Source organism: Mustela nigripes, chromosome 11 (genome assembly GCF_022355385.1).
Source record: "Mustela nigripes isolate SB6536 chromosome 11, MUSNIG.SB6536, whole genome shotgun sequence".
Taxonomy (NCBI): domain Eukaryota; kingdom Metazoa; phylum Chordata; class Mammalia; order Carnivora; family Mustelidae; genus Mustela; species Mustela nigripes.
In genome coordinates this window covers 3,765,814-3,780,426 of record NC_081567.1, presented here as the reverse complement: position 1 = coordinate 3,780,426, position 14,613 = coordinate 3,765,814, and the positions used below count along the sequence as shown (strand labels likewise).

The 14,613-nt window shown below is 55.1% G+C and overlaps 1 protein-coding gene across 6 annotated transcripts in view; it reads left to right on the top strand.

The window, feature by feature from the left end:
- Nucleotides 1–2,343: 2,343 nt before the first annotated feature.
- TNRC18 (trinucleotide repeat containing 18) overlaps nt 2,344–14,613 on the top strand; it is an 82,921-nt gene continuing 70,651 nt past the window's right edge. For 5 of the 6 annotated variants that reach the window (XM_059414354.1, XM_059414349.1, XM_059414350.1 and 2 more), the window contains exons 1-2: nt 2,344–2,727; nt 4,709–5,141. In XM_059414354.1, coding sequence (XP_059270337.1) covers nt 4,955–5,141 — 187 coding nt within the window. In that variant the 5' untranslated portion in view covers nt 2,344–2,727; nt 4,709–4,954. The remainder of the gene's footprint in view (nt 2,728–4,708; nt 5,142–14,613) is intronic. The other variant, XM_059414355.1, reaches the window with a different exon arrangement.

The window sequence follows — 14,613 nt, the reverse complement described above, 5'->3', positions numbered from 1 at the left end:
GGGATAATGGGGTGGGGGATCAGGGTCTGGGCTCCGAATATTGGAGGGCAACCAGGGGGGTGGGGAAACGATGGGGGCTCAGGCGTGGGAGGGCCTTTTAGGAACCCACAAAGGCCTTCGGATAAGGCTCAAGGATGCTCGGCGCCTACCGGGGCTGCGCCCCTATGCACAGACCCTTCCCCTGCTTCGGCCTCCAGCAGCCCCACGCAGCTCAACTGCACTTATTTCTGCAGTCAACCCCCTCCCCCAAGGCACACAAAACACAATACCTCCTTTTTCTAACCCCCCTCTCCTCTCCGTCTTTGCTGCTGGCCGTCCCGGGGCCGCACCGGGAACCTCCCGCCGCCCCAGCCGCCACTGAGACCTGCGCGCCCTGCTCCAAGCGCGGACACCGCCGCTGTTCCCCTCGGCTCCGGCTATTTTCGTTCCTTTCTTTACTTCTCACTCCTCCCTCCTCCCACTGCGGAGCTCTAGCTTCCAAAAGAGGGCAGCCTCGAAACCAGCGCAGAGGCTCCTGGAAGGGCAACTTGAAACTGCCCTCAAGAGGCTGAACTTTTTTTCCTCAAATGTATACTAGAATTAAATTAGACACCCCCAGTTCGCTTTCTCCAAGCCTATCCCCCCTCCCCGTTTTCGTCTAAAAGTGGAGAAAAGAAAATAGAACAAACGGGCGCTAACTAGCTCATTTTCCCCCCTCCAGAAAAGTTGCTTAAAAATGGATTAACAAAAAAAGACCCAGCGATGCGAAAACGCTGAGTCCGCAGCGCGGGGCGAAAGAGCGGGCTTCTCTTGTTTTAATTAAAATCTAATCACCGCGGTTGCTCTCCGAGGCAGGATCGGCAAGGATTTCTGCCCCTCCAAGCTTCCATTTGAGGGTACGTAATGCCCAGCCGGGCACGGGTCCCTGCGGGGCTGTAGAGAGGGTGCGGGGCCCCAGGGCGGCCCCTCCGACCGCGTCCGCAGTCCTAGCGCCCGCAGCCAAGTAGGTTGCCGCGGGCAGCTCCCGGCGACTCAACCCAGAAAGGATTTTGCTGAAAGCGCAAAATAAAAGTACAAAGTCTGGGGGATTGGGGCTCCCCTCCCCCTCCCGCCGCCGCGGCCAGCCAAGCACTTTTTGGGCTTGGCTTCTGCTTCCTCTGAGCTCAACAGATTTTTTTTTTTTCCCCCCGGTCTCGCCCTCCCTGGAGGGGGCGCGGCGGATGGAAGGCGAGAGAGGACCCCAGCCAAGAGGTTTTTAATATTACACTTTAATAGGTTTCAGAAGGCCCCGTGGAGAAATGCTAATAGGCTGAAATGTCAGAATCGAGAGGGAGTCAGTTCGCGCTCAGCCGATCTAATCCTTTTTTCTGCTCTGATTTTTCTGGGGGGTGGGGTAAGGGGAGGGGAGCGCCCACGCAAAGAAAGGCTTTGGGGAAGGGCGCGCGGTGCAAAGCGCCGCGGCCCCGATCGGGGCCGAGCGGGGGGCGCGTCCCGGCCCGCGTTTCTATAGGAACCCCTTTTAGAAGATTAGAGACTCACCCGCTACCCGCCGCCGCGGCCTCTCCAAAATATTAATCAGTAACCATCTGACACCGCGTTTCAGGGAGGGACCCGCAGGCCGAGGCTAGGAAAACGGCCTTCACGCCTGCCCATCCCACCCAACCGCGCAGCCGGGGTAAAAGGAATGAATCGCTGCTTTGTTTTAAAAGGGGGAGTTAAAAAGGGAAAAAGCAGCCCTTGTCTGTTTTGGCGTCTCCAGCGCGCGTTCTGGAAGGCGCGCCCCAGGGGAGGTAGGGGGCCAGGGCCCGGGCGCGGGGTGCAGCCCGCCGGGCCCCAGGCCCTTCCCGGCTCGCTCGGCTTGTCACCTCCTCCTGCGAGCAGGAAGCTGACAGGCGGCCCATTAAACCGCGCCTTGCAAAGCCCTGGATTGCGGCGACAACCATCTTCCTCTATTTTGATCACTCAGCCTAGACGCCGAGGGAGGGGGTAGGAAGAGGGAGGAGAGGGAGGAAAGGGGGGGGTCCGAGCTGGTGGAGGGGGAGGGCTGCCTAGAAACGGCCGGGAAAAATTCTCACCACCAGTTTTGATCATTCAGCCCCGCCGTGGGGAGCCTGGAAACTGCTGGAGCCCCTTGGTCCGTAATTGGTTTTATAGGAATGGCTGAGGGCCAAGGTGTTTACATGCGCGTGATTGGCGGTGGGCACGGCCAATAGATGGAGGCCGGGGGCCGGCCTGGGGGGGGGGGGGGGGCCCCCGGGAACAATGGGGGTTTTTTCGCTGGGGGGTACCCCCCCCCCCCCCGCCCCCCCCCCCCCCCCCCCCGGGGTTTTTTTTTTTTTTTTTTTTTTTTTTTTAGATCCAGCGAGAGGAACTTGAAAGGGGGGTTGTGTAATGTACCTTTTCCAATCCCGGGCTGTATATGGAGATTTGGGATTCTTTAAACCGGCGCTACCTGGATTTTATTAAAAAGCGGGGAGCTCCGCGGGAGGAAAGCTGGCTTTTCCGGGGGCTGCGGGAGCCGGGCCGCGGGAGGGCGGAGGAGTTGGCGCGCCGAGCGCTCGGCCCAGGGAGCGGTTTTCTACCAAAAAAAGGAAAGGCGGGCAAAAAGTGTGAGGCGGCTGCGGGTGGCGAAGGGGAGCAGCAGCCGCGGGATGGCGGGCAGCACGGGCGCCTAGCCACGCCGGGAGCCGGGGCCACCACCGGAGTCGCAGTCACCGGAGCCCAGGACCGGGAGCCCCGCCGCGCCAGGTACGCCGCCGGGCCGCCCGTCCGTCCCTGGCCGGGCGCGACGGTCTCCAAACTTCTCCGGCTGACCCCCCAAACCCGCCGCCCCCTCGGGGAGCGCGGGGGGATCCCCGCAGCTCTCCGGCCCCCAAGAGCTGGATCGGGGACCGGCGTCGGGGAGGTGGGGGCACCCTGGGAAGGGTGGGGGCGGGCCACGGTGCCTCGGGCGCCCACCTGAGCCCTCAGCCCCGCTCCAGCCCTCCCAGCCGAGCTGAGGGGCGTCGGTTCCCTTCTCGGTTCCCGGCAGGCGGCGGGGGAGCCAGGGACGCCGAGACGTTTTCGATTATAGGCTGTTTTTAATTAAAAGCCGGAATTCAGCCATTTTAACTGCATTTAAGAGGGGGAGAAAAGTAGAGAGAACGCAGCGGAGCCCGCAGATGGCCGAGCCAGCTTCTCGACCAGAGCGAGGGTGTTCCGGGGGCCTTCACCTCGACTTCCCCAAAGTGGGGCGTCGGGGCAGCCTCCGAAGCGCTAGCTTTTAAAAAGAAAGCTACACAAAGAACATTAAAAAAAAAATCACGGAAAGCTCATCGCCTCCTTAAGACATGTATCCTCGGATGTGGCGATCTTAGATTTTTCCAAAGTAAACGCGGATCTGGTAACCAGAGCCTGATGGGAGTGAGCGAGGGAGGGAGGGAAGGGGGTGTTTGTAACCAAAACCGGGTTAAAATAAGTACCCTTAGCGAAGTTGGGGAGGGAGGCTGGAGAAGGAGACCGGGGGGGTTTGCGGCGGAGGGGGTCTGCAGTTCGGGGGGCTGGGCGCCGGTCGCGGGGTTCAGGGCGGGCACCCGGAGCTGGTGGCTTTGGCGTGGATCGGCGGCTCTAGGAGCGCCCGGGCCTCCCAGAATCTGGAATCCGAGCTGCTGCGGGCAGACGGAGAGCGAGGGCACGGTTGGCTCCAAGACCCCCTCCCGCCCCCATGGGAATCGGCAAAGGACAAATCTTTTAAACAAACAGCTTTAAACTGGAGCTACAGGGGGATTTACCCAACGCTGGGGGAGGCGCCCCTTGGTCTGCCCGCGTTGCGAAGGTTTTCTTTGTAGATTATTTTTGGGTTGGGGGTGGTAAGCTAGGGTAGGAGCAAGACCCTAGAGCCCCTTGCTTCCACTCTGACCGCCCCCCCCCCCCCCAGATCCCCCGCGCCAGGCCACGTCCTCGGGCCGCAGGATTCCCAGGCCAAGGCGTTGGAAAATGAAACCAAAGCTTGTTTTGAAGGATTCTTTCCAGTCCTCGGGCGAGAATGCCACGTCTCGGGTCCTCGTACTCAGACTCTGCGACTCACAGTGGCCCGAGGGGGGCGGCGGGAGGAGGCACGAAGTCTCTTTAAAAATAATAAACTGGCTTTGCACCTTCTCTCCCGAAAAAAAAAAACCAAACCAAACCAAAACAACAACAACAACAAAAAACGCTAATTGGTGGCTCAGGGCGAGCTTAGGGAAAGCAGACTCAAAATAGGCAGGCCAGGGGCCAAGAAGGTTAAATATTAAACTTGCCGGATCAGATAGTGACACAGGGTTTAGGGAGAGATTTCGAACTGCTCGCGGAAAAAGGTTTCGCGGTTTGAAACCCTCCAGCATGTGACGGCCAGGAATCAGTCCCACTTGGGAGGTTTTGTATTTATGCAGCCGGGGCGCGGCTGAGGGGCCTTTCCCACTTTCGGGAGGACCCGTGAGCCGCCGAGCCAGTCTGGGCTGGGGCGCAGCGCGCCGCCGGCCACTTAAACCGAGCCAAGTGCCGGGGAGCCTGAATCCGCTGGAGGAAGGAGCATGGATTTTTACTTTTTATGGAAAAGGGGTTACCCCCGATTTCATTTCTGGCCACCCGATCCGCAGTCCCCGACCCCGAACGGCAAGACGACTTTCTGAAACTTTGTTTTTCCCCCCCCCTTTTTCCCCCCCCCCCCCCCCCCCGTTTCTTCTGCGGCCCATCTCCTCTCCCTTCCAAGACGCCGTGTGCGCCGCCTCGCGCAGCTCCGCCTGGCCGCCCGGAGGGGCCCCACCGCCGGCCGCCTGTGCGCCCCGGGCCGCGGGCCCGCAGCCGAGCGCAAGCCCCGCTGGCCGCCGCCGCCATGCACGCCGCGGAGCCCCCGCTGCCCGAGGACTCTGGGACTACGCCGAGGCCGAACTTTTAGGTCCCACTGAGCGAGGCCCGCGGGCCGGGTGGGGGGCTGGCTGCGGCACTCCCGCGGAGGATGGATGGCCGAGACTTCGGGCCCCCGCGGTCCGTGCACGGCCCCCCGCCGCCGCTGCTGTCCGGCCTGGCTATGGACAGCCACCGCGTGGGCACCGCTGCGGCCGGACGCCTGCCCGCTTCTGGCTTGCCCGGCCCGCTGCCGCCCGGGAAGTACATGGCCGGCCTCAATCTCCACCCGCACCCGGGTAAGTGCCCCGCGCTGTGGCCGTCCCCTCCGGTCCCCGCGGGATCCTGGGGAGGGAGGCCCGGGAAAAACTGCTCGGCCTGTTCCTGGGCATTCTCGGCAGGGACGCGGCACCTCCCTTTCCCTCGGCGGGTCCACGGGAGTGAGGACAGGCTCAGCTCCCCGGGCCCGGGACAAAGGCCAGTCCCGAGGACCCGGGGGAAAGGGGTGCGCGGCTCGGTTGCTTTCCCCTTTCCCCGGTGTGCCGGTGCCCTCCCAGAGCACACGCATCTGCCGAAATCCGAGCCACCGGGGCGAAATCCCGGGGCCCTTGCGTTGCGGCTCCAGCCCAGGCTGGGGGTTTCAAAATCTGAGCAAGAAAAGAATAAGCCAGCTCCACACCCTTTGAGACATCCGTTCCCCGAGCTCGGATCCTTTTCTTGGCAAACGCCCTTGCCCGGCGCCCGTGGGCCCCAGTTCCGTTCCAGCTCCTCCGTTCGCACTGCGCGTGGTCTCCGGGCACCCCTCAGCAGTGGGGCTGTGGGGAGGGCGGAGATCTCGGCCTCCAGCCGGCGGGCGGACACTTGCGGGAGGAGAGCGGCTGTCCCAGAACTCACACCCCGGCAGGAGCGCAGCAGCTCCGACACCAGGAACCCGGTGTTCTCCGGCGGGCGCGCAGCTCGGTGGGGCGCAGAAACTGGGCCACCGCCATCCCGGAGCTAGGGGAAGGAAGCGGCGTGGGAGCGGATCTGGCCGGCCCCGAGCCGCGTAGGGAAAACCTTGGGTCTGACATGGAACCGCGGGAGGAGGTGGCGGAGAGGGCCCGGAGGCCTCTGCCATTTTCCGAGAGGGCTGCTCAGGCTCGCTAGGGATGGCACCCGGGCAGGAGAAGCTTGTCTGGAGCTGGACGCGGCCGCTGCAGTCGGGAAGGGAGACCAGGGGACCTCTAGACCTGCCGCCGAAGGACACCCGGTCCCTCCCCTGGCTGCCTCCAGCTTCTTCGCCAGGCGTCCTACGCTTCACTTAAAAAAAAAAAAAAAAAATCCATCTCTCCCACATCCAGAGTGTAGACTGGGAGGCTTGCGATTTCTCCGGGAAGCCACCGACTGCGCCCTCTGCGTTGGAAGGGACGCCTCTGGCCTCCCTGGCCCTGTCCCACCGATCCTGCCCGCTCTAGCCGAGGCCGCGCTCGCCGGGTTTTGCCTCTCTTTGATTTTTCTCATGGAACTTTTCAGGAACCGGAGTCCCCGGGGCTCGGCGGGACAAAGGGCCTTTGTGAAGCGCTGGGCAGGGGAGGGGCACTCTGGGGGCAGCAAGCGCATACATCCCCGCCCGCGGGGGCGCAAGGACTGGGTCTTGGCTTCGCGGCCTGCATGTGCGGCCCCCCCCCCCCCCAGCTGCGGCCACATTTCCGCCCAGGAGTCCATGACGAGGGCTACGATTTTCTCTCAAATGTGTGCTGTGGGTGAAGGAGGGGTGCGGGGATTCTAGAGGAGGGGTCTGGGCTGTCCTGGGGTACAAAGGGCCGCTGGGGCCATCCCCTTTTGCGCGCCCCCAGAGGCCACGGTAATTTTTGTGTTCCCGTGTCTTTCGAGCTCATTGGGTCACTCAGTCCTGAGCAAGGACCAAGTTCTTCAGCCTGGGAGTCAGAGCCTGGATTTTCCTGGCTGGCCTTCTGCCTTCCCCCAGTCAGGGAGAGGGCGCCCCATCTCGAGTGTGGTTCCTGCCTGACCAGAGGCCAAAAGCCCTAATGAGCAACAGTGCAAACAGCCCCTATCAAGGGGGTTCCTGGGTCTGCCTGCAGCAAGCCAGAGCCCCATGGCAGACCACGTAACACCCATGGGGTCGATGGGGAGGCTGAGGCAGGAGGTTACTAGCAGGCAGGAGGAAGTCCAGTTGGATGTGGCTGCAAAGGCCCGTCTTCTGGGCCTCCTGCTTTTGGAGCTGCCTGACTTCTGCGTGCTTGGCCGCTGAGGTCATGGAGGAAGTAGCAGGCAGGCTCTGGGAAGAGCTGGCTGGCCTGTGTTCACCTGGGAAGGAAGGCCCGGAGGGCGCTGGTGCTCCCCCTTACTCCTCCCACCGTGAGTGGCCGCTGGGAGACCCTGGACCCTAGGCCAACGCCTAGAGCCCAGCCCTGTGCTAATCCCATTAGCCTGGAGGTGGAGAGCTGCTTCCCATTCATTGCTTGGGTGGGGTGGATTACAAATTCCTCAACCCAGCACCCCTCCCCCTTTCTTTGCTGGGTGCAGGTGCTAAATTTTCTCTTTGAGGCGCTTCTCCTACTTGGCTGTCAGCAACTTAGGTCTGGCCAGCGTTATCAGCCCTATCTTTGTTTGTTTGTTTTTGTTCTGGGAACCGGGGAGAGACTGAGCCTTGTGCCCTGGGTCACACAGCAAGGCAGCGAGAGGTCGGGTTATCTCTGGACCCCTTCCCAGTCTGCTCAGGCCGAGTAGGTGGGAGTGCCTGTAAATCCAGCCCTCCTAGGCAGAGGGAGTTTGCTCCAGAGCTCTGGGCTGGGCTGTGACCCCATGCAAGCAGGTGTTGATGGGGGTTGTGGTGAGTGAAGATGTCCAGGAGAAGATGCTTTTCCTGTATCATGGGTCTAGGCTGAGGGGTTGTACCCTTTCCTGGGCAGAAGAGGAGGTAGGTCAAGAATGAAAGCTTTGGTTAGCCATTACTTTTCCCATAACCTTGAGTATTGTTGTAGCCAGTGAGTCCTTAAATGTTAGCAGGAGTCAGTGAAATGGACAAGTAAGTGACAAGCACCTGGTAGGCTTGCCTTTCTGCTATGGGGTTGGGAGGCCTGGACTCCAGGTCCTCCTCAGGCTGCAATTAAAGACCTATTAGCAGGATTTTGTACTTGGATGTTTATTCTCCCTGCCCCCATTCCTGGGGCTGGCTGGGCCCTGGAAGATACATGAATGGGGGGTGGAACCCAGGGATCAGTATGGAGAGAGAGGCCATGCACTTTGGACTGGCCAGTGGACAATAGGGAGGGGGCCACGGGCCTTTTCCTGGGCGCATCAGCTCTATCTCTGGAATCCAGCCCGTCGGCCTACTGGGATTGATTTAAAGAGATTAATCAGTGGGACTGGCTGGTGGAGTGATGCGATCAAGAGATAAAGGAGATGTGCTGGGTGCTTCCTCCTCCAGCCCGAAGCTCGAAGCGTGGCAGAGGCCTGGGGGAGGTTCTGGACTCCAGAGGGGTCTCCCCAGCCCACTGGCTCTCTGAGCCTGCCGGTTCTTTGGCTCTCCATCCAGGCGCTTCCTTTCTTGTTCACATGGTTCGGCAAACCATTTCCAAGTGCGTCCGGCAGGCCAGGCACTGCTCTGGCAATGACCAGACAAAAATCTTTGCCCTCCTTGGAGCTCCCATCCTAGTGTGGGGGCTGGGCAGCGAGCACACAAATCAGCGAAGGAAATAATTTTTAAATAGAGGTACAGGCTGTGAAGGAAAGAGTGTGCCGAGGTCTGTTTGAGCTGGAGTGAGGGTCTCCCAGGAGTGAGCGTCGATAGGAGCAGGGCAGTGGGTGGGGGTGGGGTGGGGGAGCTGGGGGTAGGGCAGGAAGGGGACCCTGCAGGTCCCCAAAGGCCAGTGTTGAGGTCTTGGGATTTCACGCTGAGGAATTGAGAAGGCAGTTCAGGGTTTTAAAAGGAGGTAGTGATTCGAAGTGAGGAACGTTTTACAGAAAGGGTCTGGACTCTTTAAAAAAAAAAGTGTCTGGTGGCATACGAGACAAAGGCAGGCCAGGAAATGTTCCTGATTAAAAGACAGAAAAAAATGTGACAGCAAAAGGCAACGTATGGCCTGCGATTGGATCTTGGATCAAGGAAGAAATTGCTCTAAAGGACATCCTGGGGGCAATTGATGAAATTGGAGTATGGGCTGTAGATTAGCTGATAGTATCAGATCAATAGTAGGTCTCATGAAGTTGATAACTGTACAGTGCTTTTGGAAGAGAATGTCCTTGCTTTTTGGAAGTAAGAACGCTGACATGCTTAGGGACAGGGATGCGATGGCCACCGCTGACTCAGGAATGGCTCGGGAAGAGAAAAAGTAGTATCTGTAATTTATCTATACGTATGGGAGACACGGATACATCACGGACTCACGGACGCTGGGTAACGTAGAGGGTGAGAGAGTTCACGAGGGCTGGACCTGGGGAGGGTCATGTGACGGGTCATTGTGCTACTTCCAACTTCTCTTGGAGTTTGAAATTATTTCAGAATAAGCATTTCACAGAATTCGTCTGGGTTGCCAGCTGGAGGCTGTCTGGTAGATAGTGGTGAGGAGGCGGTTGGGGAGGTGACGGTGGCCAGGGAAGGAGGTTGGAGGCAGCCAGGGTTTGGGGGCCTGGGAGAGGCTTGGGCTGCTCAGATGGATCCAGAAAGGCAGAAAAGGTGGAGAAAAGCTGGGGGGGGGGGGATGTGCAGGAACAGAACTGGGGAGAAGGTGGTGATTTTAAGCATTCTTGATTTGGAAGTGACCAGCTCGGGGGTGGGAGCAAACTTAGCTCCCTTCTGGTCACACGGAGCCCTGTCTTCCACCCCTGTCCTGGACTTCCCAGCCCAGCTTTAGTGGGGCGGCGGCGTGGGAACTGGTGTCCAGACAGGTCTTGGGCCTCCCCAGGGGCTGCAGGGAGCCCTGGCCCCGTAGTCAGTCCTCATGAGTTAGTGAACATGAACAAAACACCCTCGCGGTGCACCCTCACAATCTGGCACATTCTGGGCCCTCACAAGCCATCTAAAGATTCCGCCCGGCAGTCTCCAGGTTGGCCTAGGGAGGGGCTGAGGTTAGATTGGAGTCTGCCATCTAACTTCTCTGCACGTTCTGGGTGTGCAATCATTCTCTAAGCCTTGACTTTCTCATCTGTAAGATGGGGCCATTCGTGGTACTAAATGTGTTCCGCGGTTGTGACGTTTGATCAAGCAGGTCCCTTCCAGGTGCCTAGCTTAGGCCTGGCACTCTGCAAAAGTTACAGAAAAGTGATTGCTGTAATTACTGTTATCGTTAACTGATGACTCAAGTCATCAGGCTAACAAGTTAATTCCTTGTTCTAGTCCGGTCCTCTCCAGGGGCCTCTGGAATCGTGTATATGGCCCTTGGGCTCCTGGGGCTCCCAAGGTCCCAACCTGAACCCATCAATTTAATCTCTCTCTCTCTCTCTTTTTTTTTTTTTTTGGTGTAACAGATACACTGTAATACGCTTCAATTGGGAGTGTTGAGAACATTGCATATTTCCAAAATGAGAACACCCATGTAACTACCAACAAGCTCAAGGTCAGGATGGTTCCAGCGTCCAGAAGAAGGCTCCCTCATGTTTCCCCCTAGGGACTATCAGCCCTGCCTCCAATATCATTCTTATTTCTGCTACCTTAGATTCGTTTTACCTATTTTTGAACTTCTATCAGTGGAATCACACAGCAAGCCCTCTTTTATTTCTGGTTGGTCTCGCTCAGTGTTTTATGTGTGAAATTCATCCATCTTTGGGTGTGTGCAGTAACTGATCTCTTGTTGTAGAGTATGATACATAAAAATAGCACCATTTATCCACGCCTGTCGATGGACACTGAGATTGTTTCCAGTGTTTGCAACACTGGGGTTATGAACATGGCCTTTTGGTGCACGTATGTACACACTTACTGTTTGGAAATAATATCTAGGAGCAGATTGCCGGGTCACAGGGTGTACGTTCAGTCTTAATAGTTGTGAATTTCCTAGTGGTTTGCACCATTGTCCATTCTAAGTGGTAGTGTTCTGGTGCCTCCGTGTCTTTGCCCATAGTAAGACATTGTCTGTTTCTTCAGCTTCTGTTCATGCTGGGGGTTGTGTGTTAGCATCTCATTGTGTGTGCCTTTTAAACATTTCTCCTCTTTTATTTTATTTTATTATTATTATTATTATTATTTTTTTTTTTTAAAGATTTTATTTATTTGACAGAGAGAGATCACAAGCAGGCAGAGAGGCAGGCAGAGAGAGAGGAGGAAGCAGGCTCCCTGCTGAGCAGAGAGCCCGATGCGGGCCTCGATCCCAGGACCCTGAGATCATGACCTGAGCCGAAGGCAGCGGCTTAACCCACTGAGCCACCCAGGCGCCCTATTTTATTATTTTTTAAAGATTTTATTTATTTATTTGACAGAGAGAGATCACAAGTAGGCAGAGAGTCTGATGCGGGACTCGATCCCAGGACCCTGTGATTATGACCTGAGCCGAAGGCAGAGGCTTAACCCACTGAGCCACCCAGGTGCCCACCTCTTTTATTTTTTTAACTTTTATTGGGAAATAGTCTTCCTACTATAAAGCTCCCCCCCCCTTGACAGTGTGCAGTTCTGCTTTATGCTTAATATAAACCTTAGAGTAAAAGTTCCGCCTCATTTTAAGTAAGTGTTACAAGGATTATGAAGAAAACTAGCCATCCCCTGCTTCCTATCTCCCTAGTCTTGATTCCCTAATTTAAGTCTTTTGGCTATTTCTTGTGGCCTTTTCATCCCTATTTCTATGTAATAACTTGCTTCTGCTGCTGGTTATGTTTCTCTGTTGACTTGTGTGGATGATGAAGGTTTCCAACGGGCTGTCCGAGTCTGAGTCTTTCTTGACTGTCCCATTTATTAGTGTGAGACCGTGGGCAAGTTTCTTTACTTCTCTGTACCTTAATATTCTCATCTGTAATATGAGGGAAAACAGTAGTTTCTATTTCATGAGATTTTTGTGAGGATTTAATAGTGAAGAACATGAAAAACATTTAAAACAGTATTTGTAATATAGGAAGCACTTAGTGGGGGCTCAGTCTTTAAGCATCTGTCTTTGGCTCAGGTCACGATTCCAGGGTCCTGGGATCGAGCCCCTCATCAGGCTCCCTGCTCAGTGGGAAGCCTGCTTCTCCCTCTCCCCTTCCCCCTGCTTGTGTTCCCTCTCTCACTGTGCCTCTCTCTGTCAAATAAAAAAATAAAATCTTAAAGAAAAAAAGAAGCACTTAGTAAATATTAATCTTGTTTTATCACACCCCCCACCACGTTTATTTTCCCTATACAGTTGTGTTTAAACCAGGTGTACTATTACGGCTTTGGCCTTGTAAATATTGTCCACATTTGAGCCAGGCTATAGTATAGTGAAAATCAGTTTTTTATTTCCTGGAGTTATTAATTGCCTTTAAAAAATTTTTTCTGGAATATCTCAGAATCTCTTTCTTCCAGTTTCTTAGAGCACTTTTCATTTGGTCAGATCTGTGTGAGCTGCTGCTTTTCTTGGAGGTTTCTTTATCCTAGAGTTTTCCATCCTCCTGTTCCAGTGTGGTTTGCTTGATACTTGGGCCTGTTGCGGAGCCAATGTCCTTGAGACTCCCTTTACCTTTTTGCTGTGTTAGACCTCCTGTTTCTTGACTCCCTTGCCTGCCTTTTTTTCTGCCTTACTTCCTTGTTTTGGTCAAGCACATCCTTCAGTAGTCTTCTGTGAAAGAATCAATCTACAGAAGGCAAGTTTTTTGGAGACGTAATATGCCTGAGAATGCCTTTAATGCGACCATCATACTTGACTGGCATTTTGGAAATAATTTGCCTCTAATATTTTGAAGGAATTAAAGGTTTTATTTATTTATTTGACAGAGAGAGAGATCACAAGTAGGCAGAGAGAGAGGAGGAAGCAGGCTCCCCGCTGAGCAGAGAGCCCAATGCGGGGCTCCATCCCAGGACCCTGAGATCATGACCTGAGCCGAAGGCAGAGGCTTTAACCCACTGAGCCACCCAGGCGCCCCAACACTGGAATTTTTAAAAGGTGACATTGCAAGGGTGCCTGGGTGGCTCAGTGAGTTAAAGCCTCTGCCTTCGGCTCAGGTCATGATCTCAGGGTCCTGGGATGGAGCCCTGCGTCATGCTCTCTGCTCAGCGGGGAGCCTGCTTCCTCCTCGCTCTCTGTGTGCTTTGCTTCTCTGCCTACTTGTGATCTTCGTCTGTCAAATAAATAAATAAAAACTTTAAAAAAATAAAAATTCCAGTGTTACTGAAGTGTGATGCTATTTTGATTCTTTGATTCTTGACCTTCATTTGTGAACCTTTTTTTTAAAAATTTAAATTCTTTTCTAAATGCTTAAAATCTTTTAGAATTACTGAAATTCGTGCTTCACCGCTTACTGGCCATGTGGTCTTGGACATGCTTTAGGGGTGTGTGTGTGTGTGTAATGAGGAATAGTGCCTACCTTTTCTATGAAGATTGAAAGGGCTTATACACATAAAGGCCAAAACATTATTTGGCACAAAATAAGCCTGGTAGGTAGTTAACATTGTTACTCCTTTTTTTTTTACTGTAACTTTTCTTTTCATCACTGGTGTTCTGACGTTGAGCATGGAACGGGTGTTCTGACGTTGAGCATGGATGTGCCTTACTCTGGATTCCTTTGCCATTTGCTCTCTTGGGTACTCCATAGGCCATACTGATCTGGAAACAGGTCCCTCAGGATGAATTCTTTTTTGTAATTTTTTGGTATTAACATTAATTCTGTCAGTATTTTGTAATTCCCTTCCCACCACATTTTTCTTTTCTTTTTTTATAATTTTCTTTTTTCTTTTTTTTTAAATAATTAAAGTTAATTGGGGCATCCGGGTGGCTCAGTGGGTTAAAGCCTCTGCCTTCAGCTCAGGTCATGATCCTGGGGTCCTGGGATCGAGCCCTGCATCGGGCTCTCTGCTCGGCAGGGAGCCGGCTTCCCCTTCCCTCTCTCTCTGCCTGCCTCTGCCTACTTGCGATCTCTTTCAAATAAATTAAAAATCTTTAAAAAAAAGTAAAAAAAGTTTATTTATTTCAGAGAGAGAAAGAGCATGTAGAGGGAGAATGAGAGGGGGAAGCAGGCTCCCCGCTGAGCAGAGAGCCCAGTGCGGGACTCTATCCCGCGACTCCAGGATCATGACCCGAGCCGGAGGCAGTCGCCCAACCAACTGAGCCACCCAGGCACCCATTTTTTTCTTTTTTAAAGACTAACACCTATAGGTGAGTGGGGGGGAGGGTTAGAGGGTGAGGGAGCAAGAGTGTTGAGCCAACTCCACGCCCAGCATGGAGTGTGATTTTTGTGGGGTGGGGGGGTTTGAGATCATGAGATCTCATGAGATCATGAGATCATGACCTGAGCCGAAAATCAAGAGTCAGGTGCTCAACGGACTGAGCCACCTGGTGAGGGTGGTCTCCTTTCCATTCCTGTCTTGTTTTCTTTTCTCTCCATTGTAAACCGCATGGCTGTCGTTCCCATGAAATTCTGGCATTTGGGAAAGGGTTTGTCGGGACCAATCTGTATTGTCCGGGCTTCTGGGATCCAGCCCACTCCCCTTCCCCTGGCCCAGGTGCCCACATTCCTTGGCTCCTGCCATTTCCATTCAACAGGACTCCTAACTTTCGGGCCTGGGCCTAGAAGGCCTTAGACCTCGGTGCAAGGGAGGGGAAAAATCAGCAAGGAAGTCCTCTGTAATTGGTGTGGAAGTGAGAAGGGCGGGAGCCCTGACACCCCCCC